At 49.8% G+C, this 14,626-nt stretch overlaps 6 protein-coding genes and 1 non-coding gene across 7 annotated transcripts; 4 read left to right on the top strand and 3 right to left on the bottom strand.

Moving 5' to 3' along the window:
* Positions 1–72: 72 nt before the first annotated feature.
* Positions 73–2,349, bottom strand: YALI1_D11368g (uncharacterized protein; the record flags this gene model as incomplete). The annotated part of the gene is made up of 1 exon (XM_502594.3): positions 73–2,349. One exon carries the CDS (start codon positions 2,347–2,349, stop codon positions 73–75), a length of 2,277 nt encoding a protein of 758 aa, XP_502594.3.
* Positions 2,350–2,717: 368 nt separating this feature from the next.
* YALI1_D11354g (uncharacterized protein) lies at positions 2,718–3,806 on the bottom strand (the record flags this gene model as incomplete). The annotated part of the gene is made up of 1 exon (XM_502593.3): positions 2,718–3,806. The coding sequence occupies one exon, from the start codon at positions 3,804–3,806 to the stop codon at positions 2,718–2,720; it is 1,089 nt and encodes a 362-aa protein (XP_502593.3).
* A 1,096-nt stretch (positions 3,807–4,902) lies between these two features.
* On the top strand, positions 4,903–5,898 carry YALI1_D11343g (uncharacterized protein; the record flags this gene model as incomplete). The annotated part of the gene is made up of 1 exon (XM_502592.3): positions 4,903–5,898. The coding sequence occupies one exon, from the start codon at positions 4,903–4,905 to the stop codon at positions 5,896–5,898; it is 996 nt and encodes a 331-aa protein (XP_502592.1).
* Positions 5,899–6,177: 279 nt separating this feature from the next.
* Positions 6,178–8,976, bottom strand: YALI1_D11302g (uncharacterized protein; the record flags this gene model as incomplete). Its single annotated transcript, XM_502591.3, has 1 exon — positions 6,178–8,976. One exon carries the CDS (start codon positions 8,974–8,976, stop codon positions 6,178–6,180), a length of 2,799 nt encoding a protein of 932 aa, XP_502591.3.
* A 2,448-nt stretch (positions 8,977–11,424) lies between these two features.
* YALI1_D11278r lies at positions 11,425–11,547 on the top strand. Its single transcript, XR_002432117.3, has one exon. It is a non-coding gene; the product is annotated as a 5S ribosomal RNA (ribosomal RNA).
* A 389-nt stretch (positions 11,548–11,936) lies between these two features.
* Positions 11,937–13,001, top strand: YALI1_D11272g (uncharacterized protein; the record flags this gene model as incomplete). The annotated part of the gene is made up of 1 exon (XM_502590.1): positions 11,937–13,001. One exon carries the CDS (start codon positions 11,937–11,939, stop codon positions 12,999–13,001), a length of 1,065 nt encoding a protein of 354 aa, XP_502590.1.
* A 599-nt stretch (positions 13,002–13,600) lies between these two features.
* On the top strand, positions 13,601–14,602 carry YALI1_D11256g (uncharacterized protein; the record flags this gene model as incomplete). Its single annotated transcript, XM_502589.1, has 1 exon — positions 13,601–14,602. One exon carries the CDS (start codon positions 13,601–13,603, stop codon positions 14,600–14,602), a length of 1,002 nt encoding a protein of 333 aa, XP_502589.1.
* Between the last annotated feature and the right edge of the window lie 24 nt (positions 14,603–14,626).

Raw genomic sequence — 14,626 nt, 5'->3', positions numbered from 1 at the left:
CTTTTGAACATTACGAGGTACGACAGTAAATATAAGTAGAAATGCTGTCAATAAATAATATGCTATAGGTGTTTACACAATCTCAAGCCCGTCGGAGTCTGAGTCGTCGTCAAGAAACCCCTGATTTCGAGCCAATAGAACCTGTTTTCGAGCAGCTTCGGCAACTACTGATTTGGTGCCCTCAGTCATAGCTCTTGGCCCTGTCGGAATAGAACAAGACTCATTAGAAGCTGTGGAAGATGCAGATTTGGCTTTCTTCCTGTCCGGCTTCTGAAGAACGTAGTCGCTCATGCGCTTGTCGTCCTGGTACCGAGACACCTTGATATCATCTGGATGCCGGTGCTGACTCATGTGCTTCGGCAGAGGTACTCTCTTGCTGTCTTGTTTACCAAACACAGTCTCTGCCACCCGAGGGTTGCTTTTGAGAAGCTCCTCGGTGATCTTTTCGTTCTCCCTCCTTTGTCTGCGAAGTTCCTCTTCGGCAGGCCGCTTGAAAGACTTGCTTTGCATGGGCTGTCCCTGAGGTTTAAAAGACGTGATCTTGGTGCCCTTCACCAGACTTGGTACGGAGTTGAATTCGGATCTGGTCGATGTGGGCGGTGCAGACGATCCATCAATAGTCTTGAGTCGCGAAACTCCGTTTTTGGCCATTTGCTCCTTCTTCTTCTTTTCTCGTTCTCGTATCTCCGCGTGCTGAATACACACGTCCAGCTTCCGCTTGTAAATGACTCGCTTGCATTGTTCTCCAGACCGAGTATTGGCCTCACAACGCCCAATGTCGGCTGTCATACCGATCTCAAAAGCCAGATTGCTGTCGCCAGAGTTAATAGAGAAGCCCGTCTCCTCCTGCTTCTTACCAGAATCCTTGTTGGTGACATAGAACCTTTCAAGCACAGGGTTCACTAGAATCACAACAGATCCTGGCCGCCAATGCAAACATCGATCCGTGGCGTCTTTTCTGCATGACAGAGACACAGTCCACTCCTCCTTCAGTGTCGCAAGATCGGCTATTCTCATCTTAATGACCTTCCTGGTGCTACCTCCGTAGTTGTACATTTGCACATTGGCGCTGGTAATCACACCGCAAACAGCGAAGCTGGGCTCATCCATATCCGTTCCTCCTCGTGCTGCTCGTAGGCACTCAGTGACTGAGAAGACCTTCATGTCTTCTGTCATTATGTCGATTTCTTCCGGTGATAGAAACCGCTCTCTGAGAAAGAAGAGAGACGTCTCGTCAAGGTCCTTCTTTTTCATGTCAGCTTCACGTCTCAAGGCCGCTGGATCTTCAGCTTTACCTTGATAGAACATCTGGTTTTCATTCATACTGTAGATATCCTCTTCGTCGGCAAATGGGTCGTTCTCTTGCTGTGCAGTATCCTCACCAATAGCCAAGACTCCCCTTTCACGTTCCTCTCGTCCTCCACGAAAGAACTTAGTCAGTAGGTCTTTGCTTTGCTGCTTTCCGATTCTCTTTCCTGACAATTCCGCAGCCTTGTTATCCAGTTTTTTCTGCAGCTGCTTCTCTTTGGTGTCATGTTGAGATTTCGACTTTGCGGTCTTCTCAATCATACTTCTAGCAAAAGCACCGTGGTCCTGTTCTCTCTTTACCATCGATTCGACGGGTTTAATCACAAGATTACGACGCTCATACTCCTTCCTTTCTTCCTCCTTCCGCTGTTCTTGAAGCTGGTTCTGGCGTGCCTGGTGCAAGATGTCCAGGTTCTTCTGTCGAGTCTTTTCCGGAGTGCCCAGTACCTGTGGAGCTGATTTGGCTCGCACGGGTGTCGTGGCTTGCACCACAGCCTCGGGCTTTTGAGACACTGGAGGAGGTGTAGTGGGTCGTCCTCCGTTGAGCAGTTCGTCCAGATGAGCATCATAGTCGTCCATTCCAGGAATGTCGTCAAACTCCATCAGCGGGTCTTTTCGCTCGTATGGCGTCCACTCTTTTTTTGTCAAAGAAGCAGTCGACGACGCTGTTGTAGGAGTTGTTGAACGAACTGTAGAGGTTGGTGGAGCCATGGGCTTGGGTTCTGGTGAAACACTGTCAACGGGTTTCGTGCCATGCTGCTCAAGTTGCTTGGGAGACTCAATCTGAGTGCCCGACTTGCCCGACTTACCCAATTTATCACTGTCTTGTAAACTGTAAGTAGTCGCCTTCTGCTGTGAATTAGAACCCGCCTGACGGTTCTCACCCACGCTGTTGCTCTGGGCCTTCTCCAGAGCCTTCTTGAGTCGTTTCATCTCGTCTCCCAGCCACAGAATCTCCCGGTCCTTTTTGAGAATGAGCTCCTGCATGTCCAGCAGATCTCCCTTGAGATTGGAAATCGTTTCCTCAAGCTCCTCGGTCATGTCGTGTGATGTCAGTGCTGCTGGATCTGCCTAAATTGATTCCGTCTATAATTTTCCAAGGACGCGTCGCCCTGCATGCCTGAAGTCTAACTGAGAGTGGGGGGTGAGAAGGGCGCAATGAGCCTGAAATTGTACTCGTAGCTGCGTCATAGAAGAGAAGTGGATATATGTAACGTGGTCATGTGATTTTGTTTCACTGCTTTATCATTCAGCCAACATCCATTCACTTGTCCTCATGTCTAATACGACTGATACTCATACTACTTGTAGCTACAGTATGTACATACAAGTGCAGCTAACTTCCAAACATCGTAATTCATTAAAACTATTTACTGTGGGTCGTTAGATCGTCATAAACACCGTCATTCTTACTGGGCAGCGACCTTGGCACCTTCGGAAACAGGCTCAGCGGTCTCAGCAGCAGGCTCGGCAGAAGGCGCGGTAGAAGACTCAGTAGGAGCAGTCTCGGCAGCAGGCTCAGTAGGAGCAGGCTCGGTAGTAGGAACAGTCTCGGCAGCAGGCTCAGTAGGAGCAGGCTCGGCAGCATCACCGACAGTATCGGTCTCGGAAGTACCAACGGGCTTCTCTGTCTCCTTCTCCTTCTCCTTAGTCTCCTTAGTCTCAGCCTCCTGAACAGGGTGATCGCTAATGGCCATTTCCAAAAGAGGACCACCCTTACCTCCATACTCGGCGGGAACCCAGCTTCCAAGACTCTTGTGGAGATCCTTGCCGTTGCTGTAAACAACAAACTTGGCCACGGTCTCTCGAGACAAGAACTTGTTGACAAATCCAAACACAAACTGCATCAGTGTAGGCACATTAACAAAGAATTTTCGCTCCAGAGTCTCGGGATAGTAGCTCTGGAACACCCGAATGGTCTCTTTGGAGGCAGCCTTGGTCTCGGCATCCAGACGCAGAAAGCTCACATTCTTGTAATCGTGAATCTGCAGCAGCATTGAGCCTGCTCCGGGCTTGGTGAAGTCCAGCAGAGCAAGAGATCGCTCCATGATGCCGACTCTCCATCTGAGGAAGCCCTTGAGGTCACCAAAAATCTCTTTTCGGTTGGAAACGGCTCCGTACAAGTTCCAGTTGGTCACCTGGGGCTCTCCTCCTGCTCCCTTATCTGTGATCACGCCCAGCTTGTCAAACTTGGAGTCGTGTTTAGCCGAGGCGCAGTCCAGGGGGTCAAACTCCTTTCGCCACTTGAGGGCGTCGGTGAGCATGTCTTTGGTCTGCGCAATGTCGTAATCACGAGCCTTGAGGAACTTGAGCAGAATGATATCCCGCTTGACCTCGCTGTAGGCCTTGCCAGGTCCATCCTCAGCCTCGCTCAGCTTGTGTCCGTACATCTCATTGTAATCGGTCTTCTCGAGGATCTTGGGCAGCTCGTCCTGCAGCTTTTTGAGCGCCTCGAGCTCCGAGGGCTGCAGAATCTGGAGATGAGCGGGAATAGACATGTCGGGGGGTCGATGAAGAGTTCAACAGATGATCTCAGGTGGTTATTTTTCAGCCTTGCCCTTCTTAAGAATTTAAGTTCGAGGTGACTCCAACACAAGGTTCACTCTTGTTAGCCACAGCTTGGCGGGGACATGAGTGAGATCTAGATTGATAAGAAGGATGTGTGGGGACGGAGGAAGAGGTTGTCCCGTGGTGTTGGCGGGGACGTGTATGTTGTTGTTGTTGTGTATCACGTGACCCAATTTTGATCCAATCACTCTCAAGTACAAGTATTTTTGCGTGTACAACAACTTCGCTGGAGTCTCATTTTTTTTTCTGTTTTGCATTGCCAAATTCACATGAAAGTTCATGGATCATCGGGGTCCCATTTAGGTGCTGTAAGAGAATAGCCGCATGGAGAGTGAAGTGCCGATGGGTGTGAATCAGGAACGAGGGAGAGTGGAAGAGGAAGAAAAGAAAAGAGTATTTGTACAAGTACAAGTACTTATTGAACAAGTAGGAGATGGAAATATTGCAATGAACCTGAATGAATATACTTGTAGATCCTAACGGCAAGTCATTTTCAGCTGTAAAACAAGACTGTACAAGTAGTTGAGCACAGTACATACACACTGTAAGAAAGCCGTTGGGTGTTTTCTACAATCTCTCTATGACACAAGAGTGGAGAAGTATTCATGAGTTTTGTGGAATCAATCGTGTAAAGTTCGATCAGAGCTCTCAGGATATCCATCTAATATACCGTACAAGTGCTCGTACATACTTATATCGTGTGTTTCCTCTGTTGGCCAGTTCGCCAAGCTTGATTGAGTTTCGGAGGAGGCAACAAGGGGGGCTATAACAAGACAAGTAGAAGTCTCAAGGCAATAAAAACAACACCATTATACTCCCATTCTCCTCATGTTTCAATTATAATGGATATAATATGAAAGTGCAACTTACAGTACACAGTTTTATTCTCCTCCGTTATCTCATATCTTCAGCCCAGCCAACCCAAACTCAAAAGGTACATGATACAAGCGCATCAAGTGCCGTTTAGTTTATCCGATATTGACAGGTCTTCTGTCCTCCATTTTTACAACGTCAATTCTTTCAAAAATGCTCGTTCTTCTCACCGGCGGCTCCGGATTCATTGCCGCCCACATTCTCGACGGACTCGTCAAGCGGGGCATTCCTGTCGTCACCACAGTGCGATCCGACAACAAGGCCAAGTTCCTTGCTGAAAAGTACCCTGGTCACGACCTCAAGTTTGAGATTGTGCCGGACGTGGCCCAGAAGGACGCCTTCAACAATGCCCTCAAGAACCACAAGATCACCCACATTCTGCACACCGCCTCGCCCTTCTTCCTCAACCCCAAGGATCCCCAGAAGGAGATTCTGGATCCCGCCATCAACGGCACCCGAGGCATTCTGGAGGCTGCGCAGGAGCACGGACCTGGCGTCGAACACGTGGTAATCACCTCCTCCAACGCCGCCATCACATACTACGACGCCCGACATAAGGACCCGGAGACCGTGTACACCGAAAAGTGCTGGTCCAACGTGCCCTGGGAGGAGGCCATCAACAACCCCGCCTCGACATACAAGGCTTCCAAGCAGTTTGCCGAGGAGGCCATGTGGAACTTCCAGAAGGAAAAGAACCCCAAGTTCCGTCTCACGGCCATCAACCCTCCTTACGTGTTTGGACCCATGAAGCACGACGTTTCCGCTGCCACCCTCAACACCTCCAACAAGATTGTGTGGGACATCATCAAGTCCAGCACCATTGGAAAGGCCGGTCCTACTTACTGGGTGGACGTGCGAGACGTGGCCGAGGGACACATTAGAGCTCTGGAGCGACCCGAGGAGTCTGCAAACTCCAGATGGTACACAGTGGGAGGCATCTTCACTCCGCAGGACGTGCTGGACGTGCTTAATGAGATGGACGAGTTCAAGGGCAAGATTCCTGTGGGAGAGCCTGGATCGGGGGTCCCTCTTCACTCTACCATTCCCAAGTACGACAACTCTCTGACCAACAAGCAGAGCGGGCTTAAGTACCATACTCTGGAGGAGTCCGTCAAGGATCTTGCCAAGCAGCTCAATACTCTCGAGTAAACTTGTAGCTAGAGTAAAAACTAGACTATATAATGTATTTCAATATCAACCAGTTGTCATCGTTCTACATAAATAACTGCTTCTACTGTATGACAGTGCCAACATACTTTTTACATGATGTGTAGCAGATACACATCCTTGCCCTATACTTGCGGCCAAACTCATTAAGTACGCATGTCATTTTGCTACTGTCTTCTATTTACCTGTAGTGGTGACGTTACACTACATCTGCGAATGCATCTGGATGATCATGATGATGATCTTCCCCTGTGGTCCCGCCTATAAATCAAACGTGGGTCGTTGTCTCTGCAAGATTCCGTTTGTAATGGTCGACGACCGTTTTCGTCCGCCTCCATCGCTGCCTGCGCTGGTTGTGCTTCCTGCTGCCAAGCTCCGGGCTTCGCTAGAAATGCTGGGGTGCGCAGAGTGGATGGTGGACATGTTGTCTGGCTCGCCACCAAAGGGATCTTCCATTTCAATGTCCTCAATGTTGGGCATGACAGCTTCGTTATGAGACCGTTCAAAGGTGCGATCAATCTGGGAGTCCGACACGAGACGAGGACGTCGCATGTCGGACGTGTCTCCTCCTCCAGAAGTGATGGAAGAAGAGAACTCGCCGGGTCCCTTCCGGCCCACAACGAGCTCCAGTTCGCCCGTAGAAGAAGACGAAGAGATGGAGGAGTCGTTGGAGTCGATGGAGAGACCTCGCGAGACAGAGGGACGCTCAATGATGTGAGGAGGACGCTCGGCTGAGGTCAGGGGAAGGAACGACCGGCTTCCGGGGTCCAAACGAGAACCACCGGAGTTTTGTCGGTCGTAGGAGGGCCGCTGGGGAGCATCAAACGACTTTTTCTCGTACGAAGGCGAGGCACGGTCGGACGATGCTCGGCCAGGGTCCAGAGATGTATATGCCTGTGGTTCTTGACGCAGTTGTCTAGAACTGAGAATGGGAGGGAAACGAGGGGACGCAATGTCGGACGACTGGGCCCAGGGTCCGTTCTGAAGATCAAAGATCTCGGACGCTAGTGACGACTTAAGAAGACCCTCAGTGATGACAGTGTCTCCAAATTTGGGCATGCCCTTGATGGTGGGTGTTTCCAAGTCGTCGTCATCGTCATCAGCAGAAAAGCCAACCACGGGAGGATTGATAACCATCTGCGGGGGTGGGTTGTGGTCGGGCACATTTGTAGTCGATGCAGACATGGGGGGAGCACTTTGGTTCGACATAACAGAAGAGGGCAAAGGCTCGGGAAGAGAGTCTGGAATACATGACGTAGACGCCGAGGTTGCCGCCGAGGTTCCGGGCTGGAAAGATGCAGGAGAGCCCACAGGAGTGGAGCCTCGGGTAGTTGAAGCTGTGGTAGAGGCTCCGCTTCCCCGGCGCTTTATTCCAGCAAAGGCCAACGCAGATGTGCCCAGCTTGGTGAGGCCCTTTCTGATTTTCGAGCCAATGCCGCTGACAGCGGTCTGCAGGTCCTCGTTGGTGATTTCGATACGCTGCTCGTCGTTGGAGGCCTCGTTGAACTCCCTGGCCTCCTCGTTGCACATGTTCATTTGCGTCCATGGGTGATCCTTGATTTCCTGGATTGTGATGCGTTTGTTAGGGTCCTTTTCGAGCAGCTTGAGAATGAGATCGTGCGCAAGCTGCATGTCCGTATTGGCCGAAGCCTGAATAGGTGGGAGTTCGGGCTTACTGAGATGATGTTGCTGAGGAGAGCTCAACTGAGAAGACGACGAGTCGTGTCTCTCCCGGTGAAAGTACCGTGATAGTGACGATCGTGACGACATTCGCGCTTGCGACAGATCTCGAGGCTCTCGTGTGGCTGTGGCATTCGAGTGCGCTGTTGTGGCGTCTCTGCTAGTCGCTCGAGAGGTGGCTCCAGAAAGATTGGCCCTGGAGCCGTGGCGGGATGATGTCAAAAGAGATGCTGTGGAAAAAGAAGATGCCTGGGAGGTGGGGGAGGTGATGCTTCGTTCGCTCTCGGAGCTCTGGGAGAACTGCGAAGACTCCGAAGTGGGAGAGAAAGAGGATGTTTGCACGGAAAGAGACTGGGGCGCAGTGGTGCTGATTGCGCTACCGGGGGCGCTATCTGTCTTTGTGCTACCACTGGCGTCGTCGTCTGTATCGGGGAAGGTGACTTGGTCTCTGCAAATGACCTCGAATAGTTCGTATTCAGAGTCGGCAGAGAAGGGCACTTTTCCAAACAGCAGACAATACAGAGTGACGCCCAGGGCCCAAATGTCAATTTTGTTGGTGACGCAGTTGCCCTTACCGGGGTTGTTTTGGCACAGCTCCGGTGCAAAGAAGGCAGGGGTTCCTGCTGTTTTGGCCAGCTCAATCTCATCTGTGGTATCTCCGGCAGAGGTGAAAGACACGCCAAAGTCCGAAATCTTGACCTGTTTGTGGCACAGGAGCAGATTTGCGGGCTTGATATCTCTGTGAATGATTCCCTGAAAGTGCAGGTACTCCAGACCTAAGAGCACGTCTCTGAACACCTGTCTGGCTTCGTCCATGGTCATGGAGGGCGTACCGTCGTCGTTCTGCCACACCAGTTCGCCTCCTTCGCAGTATTCCAACACCATGAAGATTTTGCGCGACTTGACGTCATCCATTACCTCCAGCAGTCGCACAATGTGTGGGTGTTCGCATTTTTTGAGAATGGCAATTTCGCGTTTGACAGCCTCTTCGTGCACGTTTCTGTCCGACGGATCTTTGCGCAGCTGGGCGTACTTGCCGAGCTTGGGTTTTCCCAGGCGATCCACGACCTTGATGGCCACGTACTCGCCCGTGGTCAGGTCTCGTCCTAGCTTGACCTTGCCGTGTTGGCCTCGGCCCAGCTCCTTGATGACTTCGTACGTGTTGAGCGTGGTGCGTCCGGAGACGGGGTCGTAGTCGAGGTTGACATACGACGTTTCCTTGACCGACGTATGGCTGCTGGTGTGGGTGAGCACGGGCGTGGAGGTGCGCGACGGAGAGCCCGACCCAGGGGTTGTGGAAGACATGCCAGTGTGGTGGAGGGCTCTGGCGCTGTGGAGCGAACGGTCCGGGCGTTCGGCGGGGGGGTTGGGGTCTGACATGGGGCTCCTCGGGGCGATTCACGGGGAGGAGGGGCCTATGTGGACGTCTGGCGGGCGTATTTTTGTGTGAAAAGCGCTTCTGACGACTGTTGCTATGATCCACCGTTTGACTTTTTGCCCAGGTAAACTTTTATGACGTAATGAAAACAACAAGCCTTTTTTTTGATTTTTTTTGGGAGGAACGCAGAGGGCGCCGGAGGGCTCATCAAAAGTCTCCTTTGTAATACACACACTCGGTGCATACGTTTGTTGGACATTTATACGGCGAGTGGGCAAACACGATCCCAGATTGTTGCTCTCACTTACGGAACGATACTCGCATTGCACTTGATACTGTACACCACACCTCAACAGACAAAGAACCGTCTAATGTACGAGTACAGTACTTGTAGCTACGGCGGTACACTACAAGCAGACACGAAATTAAACACCACAAACAATGGTATTATTTCGAGCCCCGTGCTTGTGACGGCTCTGAGACGGTGAAATCACATGGAGCCCACGGCCATAAGCGCAATCGCCACCGCCCACGTTGTCTTCTTCCTTTCTTCCCTGCTCCAAAGGGTCGGAAAAAACCCTCGTATCTGGAATCCGCCAACCTAGTCAAGGCGGCCCAAGTCACGTGTTCAGCGTTGCACTGGGGAGCACACACACTGGAAAAAGCAAACCGGGCCCAATGGGTGACGAAAAGGACAAGTATTCGTACGAGTACCGGTACGTCCTGTACCATGTACAAGTAGTACATCCGACTACACGCTGTACGGAGTACGTGGCCACATGGAGGTCGATAGCCGCACGTGCACTCTGCTGTGTCTCGACAGACACCCTGGATAATACGCCGTAGCTTTAGCGGTGGTCTCATAATCGCCACTACAAGCTCGATAGGGCCATCTACACCTCCCTCTGCTGTACATACATACAGTTCTCAACTGAAACCGGCTGTCATGCGGCTACAGAGACAGGAATGAAGAGAGCGACAGAAGAGCAAAGAGGAGATAGCACGGGTAGGCGCGATAAGAATGCATGGGGTGGTTCGGTTGGGCAGGGTTAGGGCGACTGGAATAGGAAGGGAAGGGCCCTTCGTCGTTTAGGGCAGCTGCTAATTCTGGTTACAAGTGCTTGCGCCGCTACTGTACTTGTACTGTAGTTGGGGTATCGTCCCTATCGTGTGCCTTGTCTAGGTTGGTGGTTAACTTCGAGTGCACCTGGTGAGAGGGACCTAAGGCAATCTAAAAGCAAAAACCCAAGGGAGAGTGACATCATTCATCTGTGGTGAAGAGCGAAAAAATTGGTTAAATCAGTAAAAACAAACGTGCCATTTGAGGTGTTTAATGAGCCGATTTCGGGCGTCTGTGACCGGCTCAGTGGCGTTTAATCACGTGTTAAAATGCGACATTTCTTTTGAATGTCTCGTACTACTGCTGGAAAGAACCATCCGGGACGATACGATACAGCATAGTACGAGCGCTCGTATGTACTGTACATACGAGGGTATAAAACAAGCACCAACAATTGAAGGGTATCGTCGGTTAGCTACAGTACGGTACAGTAGCTACGATAGTATTGCACACTTGTAGGAATGGCATATCACGTACCGTAGTATTGTCATTGAAAGAACGGACGCTTTTAGACCGACAAGTTCCGACTAATAATATCCCCAAAACGTCGTCTTGGTTCAACTCGACTAATCAAATGTCTCGCTAACGCGATGACACCTGGACCCCCTACAGTATGTACATGTACGTACGAGAGTACCCCTGAACAGGGGGTCTTTCGGAAGGATCCGCAATAATTCCAGAACCCACAGAACCCGATAAAGACAAGAAATAATATGTGGAAAAAGGCTTTGATTATTTTTAATTACAATTCAGAACAAACCTGTTATAATATGAGCTCATATTTTCAATGTTACGATAAACCACAGGTTTGTTCTGAATTGCAATGAAACATAATCAGAGCCTTTTTATTCTGAGTAGGGATATACCGACGAGGGAAATACTTGAGGCGTATGAACAACGCTATACCCGTTAATCGGACTCGGAAGAGGTTTTTTTCATTTATTCTGATGATTCATTTTTTCCTAATTTTTTCCTAATTTTTTCCTAATTTTTTATTGCAATATTTTTCATTACATTCACGTTTTTTTTTTTTTTTTTTATTCTAATGATTTCATTACAGCCTATCTACCTAACAAGGTAGTAAGCTGGGTTATTGGCATTCAATAAATCTTAAATCATACACTTCTGAATCATTGCGGTGTGTGCGCTGCCAAGGCGCTGTCAGGGCGCTGTCAGTTGGTTCGTCGACGCTTCGTCTAGTTCTGATGTCATTGTCGTGGTCTCGTGGTAGTGATTTTTTTTTTATTTTTATTCTAATGATTCATTTTTTTATTTATTATTCTTTCAAGCATAAATTGAATCTCCACTTTTTCAACTCCATCGTCCGCCTGGCTAGCTCAATCGGTAGAGCGTGAGGCTTCCCCGTCCGATTCCGGCCATAGGTCAAAGCACCCAGAGAGCCTAGTTAGTAATTGTAGTGGGAGACCATACGAGAATCCTGGGTGCTGCAATCTTTTTTCACCACACAGAAAACACAACAAAAGGCGGGATAGAAAATCTCGGTTGGTTTTTTTCTTCTTTTTCTTCTTTCTTTTGGATATCACGAAATAAAGGCAAAATGGAAGAAGACAGGCGAGAAGATAGACGACGGTGGGCCGTACCCTTGACTTCTACAGTAACATTTAAGGACCCTTACCTGGCCACTTCCATCTTCTCGCACCTCAACTTGTCCACCTTAAAACGGGATGGGTACAAAGACCTATGCAAACATGTTCTCCATGTTTTAACTATAGCTCCGGTTGTTCTTCACATGTGTTACTCTCTTCTCGATCTATTGCTCTACGTCTGCTTGATACCCGTGATTGCTTTCCGATCCTGCTTTAGCACCCGAAACCGATCTTCATGTTGAAACATCCGTGGTGGAAAACGAAACCGAAACTGGCAGCCCGAGGAGAGTCTCTCAACCGAAGACTCAACAAGAGAACCGACAACTTCTCCAACTCTCTGAGAAACTACCACCAGCTGTTCATCGGGACCATCAACAACGCTCAGGAGATCACCTTTCCGTCTGCTCTCCACGCTACAGATGTGGCTGCCAGGCGCAGGGGGCTCCTTTCCTTCGACGACCTGGGGACGCTGTTCTACGAAAAGGCAGCCACGGGAGACGACCCCGAAGCTATGGCGCTCGTCTGGCAGCTCTACCAGGAGATCCTGGGCTCTTCTGTGGTACTGGCTGCGGAAGCAGCCGTAGGACAACAATACAAGAACAGCTGGCAGGAAAACGAAGACAAGATGCACAGTCTCAGATTAGAACTCAACTGTCGAATGGGAGAGATCCATAGGCTGAGACAGAAGCTTGGGAAAGATGCCGTCTCCTGCGGAACGGACTCTAGAGACGTCAAGGTGCTCTTCAATGACAGAAACAAGCCTCTACATATCACCGTCAGCAAGGATCACATAAGTCTCAGTGAGGCCATTGAATCAGAAGCCTTTAAAACCCAACAATCTCCAGAAACTGGTTCCGACTGCTGCACTCTTGATACCAACGGTGGTTCTATCATGGATAATAGCCCTATGACTCTATCGTCACCCATTTCGATACCCCTTTCTTCCTCAGCGACAACAAGAGGTAATGAAAGAGTTCTGAGTGCGCCCGAGCAGCCCAGCTCGTCGCGATACCTTAGCACCAAGAGATTTCCGTCCCTTGTGAGCCGCCTGACTCGCAGAAAAGTGAGAATCTACTCAGAAGTGGACGTGGTTCAACCCGTGTGGTACCCCAAGAGTGGAGGAAGTGTGATGACCAATGGCAGTGTTAGAACACGATATGAGACCGGCTCAATTGCGCGCTTCAAGGTGAAACTGAACCCTTCCACGTGTGATACCGTTGGTCAGCAGACAAAAGAGTATCGAGATTGGGCTGTAGCCAAGGCCGAGAGAAAGTACGGGGAGTTGTTTGTTCCTAGTTGAGGAAAGTGATCAAACACTGAAAAACACACCATCAACACAGTACATACATAGGAATACATTCGGGTGATGAAGTGGACATATGAAAGTCAACAGTTGTACAAGCACGAGTAGTAAATGGTAATAAGAGAAGATGTGGTTTTAAGTACAAGTATGTACAGTGTACAGTACTTGTAGCTATTATGAAAAAAGGAGAAGGAACCCACAGAATACTAAAAAAGGCAGATATAGAATCAATCTATTTACTCTACGTATATAACTAAAATTATCAGCCCGACCTGAAGCTGGTCAGGATGTATTTGGACAGCATAGGTGTTTCTTCTCTAGTTTAAGTGACAAATGAAGTTCTGAAGCTTTCATGCGTTTCGGTAGCCAATTAAATGCTGATGAATGTCTTGGAGTGGTTTTTTATTTTCACTCGATTTATTGTCACTTTCTCAATTTAATCCTCCAATAATTGTCTCCATATCATATTGGTAAAGTTCCGATATGCACGATAAGCTTAATAGGTTTGGCAATATAGAGCAACTTCGTGGGGCGCTGCTACAAAGCACACTTGTGACATCTGACACACCACCCACAGACAACAAATCAATTACACCATGCCCACTACTCTTGTTACCGGAGCCACCGGCTTTCTTGCCGGCCACTGCGTCGACCAGCTCCTCAAGGACGGCCATACCGTTATTGGCACAGTTCGAAACCCTTCCAAGGCTGAGCGACTTGCCGAGGCGTTCAAGAGTGAAGTTGAGAGTGGCAAACTCGAACTGGAGACTCTCAAGGACATCCAGAACGAGGATGAGTTCGAGGCCATCTTCAAGAAGCACCCTGAGATTGACTACATTCTCCACACTGCCTCACCTCTTAGTTTCAATGTGACTGATCCTGAGAAGGACATGTTGCAGCCAGCCATTCGAGGCACCACAGCCGTGCTGAAACAGGCCAAGGCACACGCTCCCAACGTCAAGAAGGTCGTCATCACCTCGTCCATTGCTGCAATGATGAACCCGGATCCTAGCCACGTCCACAACGAGCACAGCTGGAACCCCATGACCAGAGAGCAGGCCGCCCAGAAGGGCAACCCCGTGGCCAACTACGTGGGATCCAAGATTTTTGCCGAAAAGGCCGGGCTGGAGTTTCTGAACGACGAAAAGCCCAACTTCTCCATCACTTGGATCAACCCAGCCTACATTCTGGGGCCTGGCATCACTCTTGATCTGGGAGCCATCAACGCCTCCAACCAGCTCATTTCCAGCGTGCTGGAGTCCAAGCTTGGCGAGGAGGTCAAGGTGCAGAGCGGCTCGTTTGTCGACGTCCGGGACTGTGCCAGAGCCCATGTCGTGGCTCTCCAGCCTAAGTTTGACAGAAAGCGTCTCATGCTGTGCACAGCCAAGGTGTGCACCCAGGACATTGAGGACATTTGCAACAAGATCCCCGAGCTCAAGGGCAAAATTGCTGTTGGAACTCCTGGTGAGCGAGAAAAGCAGCTGAGTAAGTCGATCATGGATCCTTCCGAAACCAAGAAGCTGTTGGACTTTGAGTGGATTCCCCTTGACAAGAGTGTCACTGATTTCGCCAAGCAATGGCTCGAGATCAAGCAGTGAATGGGACAGTGAATGAGCCGCCTA

Source organism: Yarrowia lipolytica, chromosome 1D (genome assembly GCF_001761485.1).
Source record: "Yarrowia lipolytica chromosome 1D, complete sequence".
In the NCBI taxonomy this organism is placed as follows: Eukaryota; Fungi; Ascomycota; class Dipodascomycetes; order Dipodascales; genus Yarrowia; species Yarrowia lipolytica.
The sequence above is the reverse complement of the archived record's forward strand: the minus strand, read 5'-3'. Positions and strand labels throughout refer to the sequence as shown.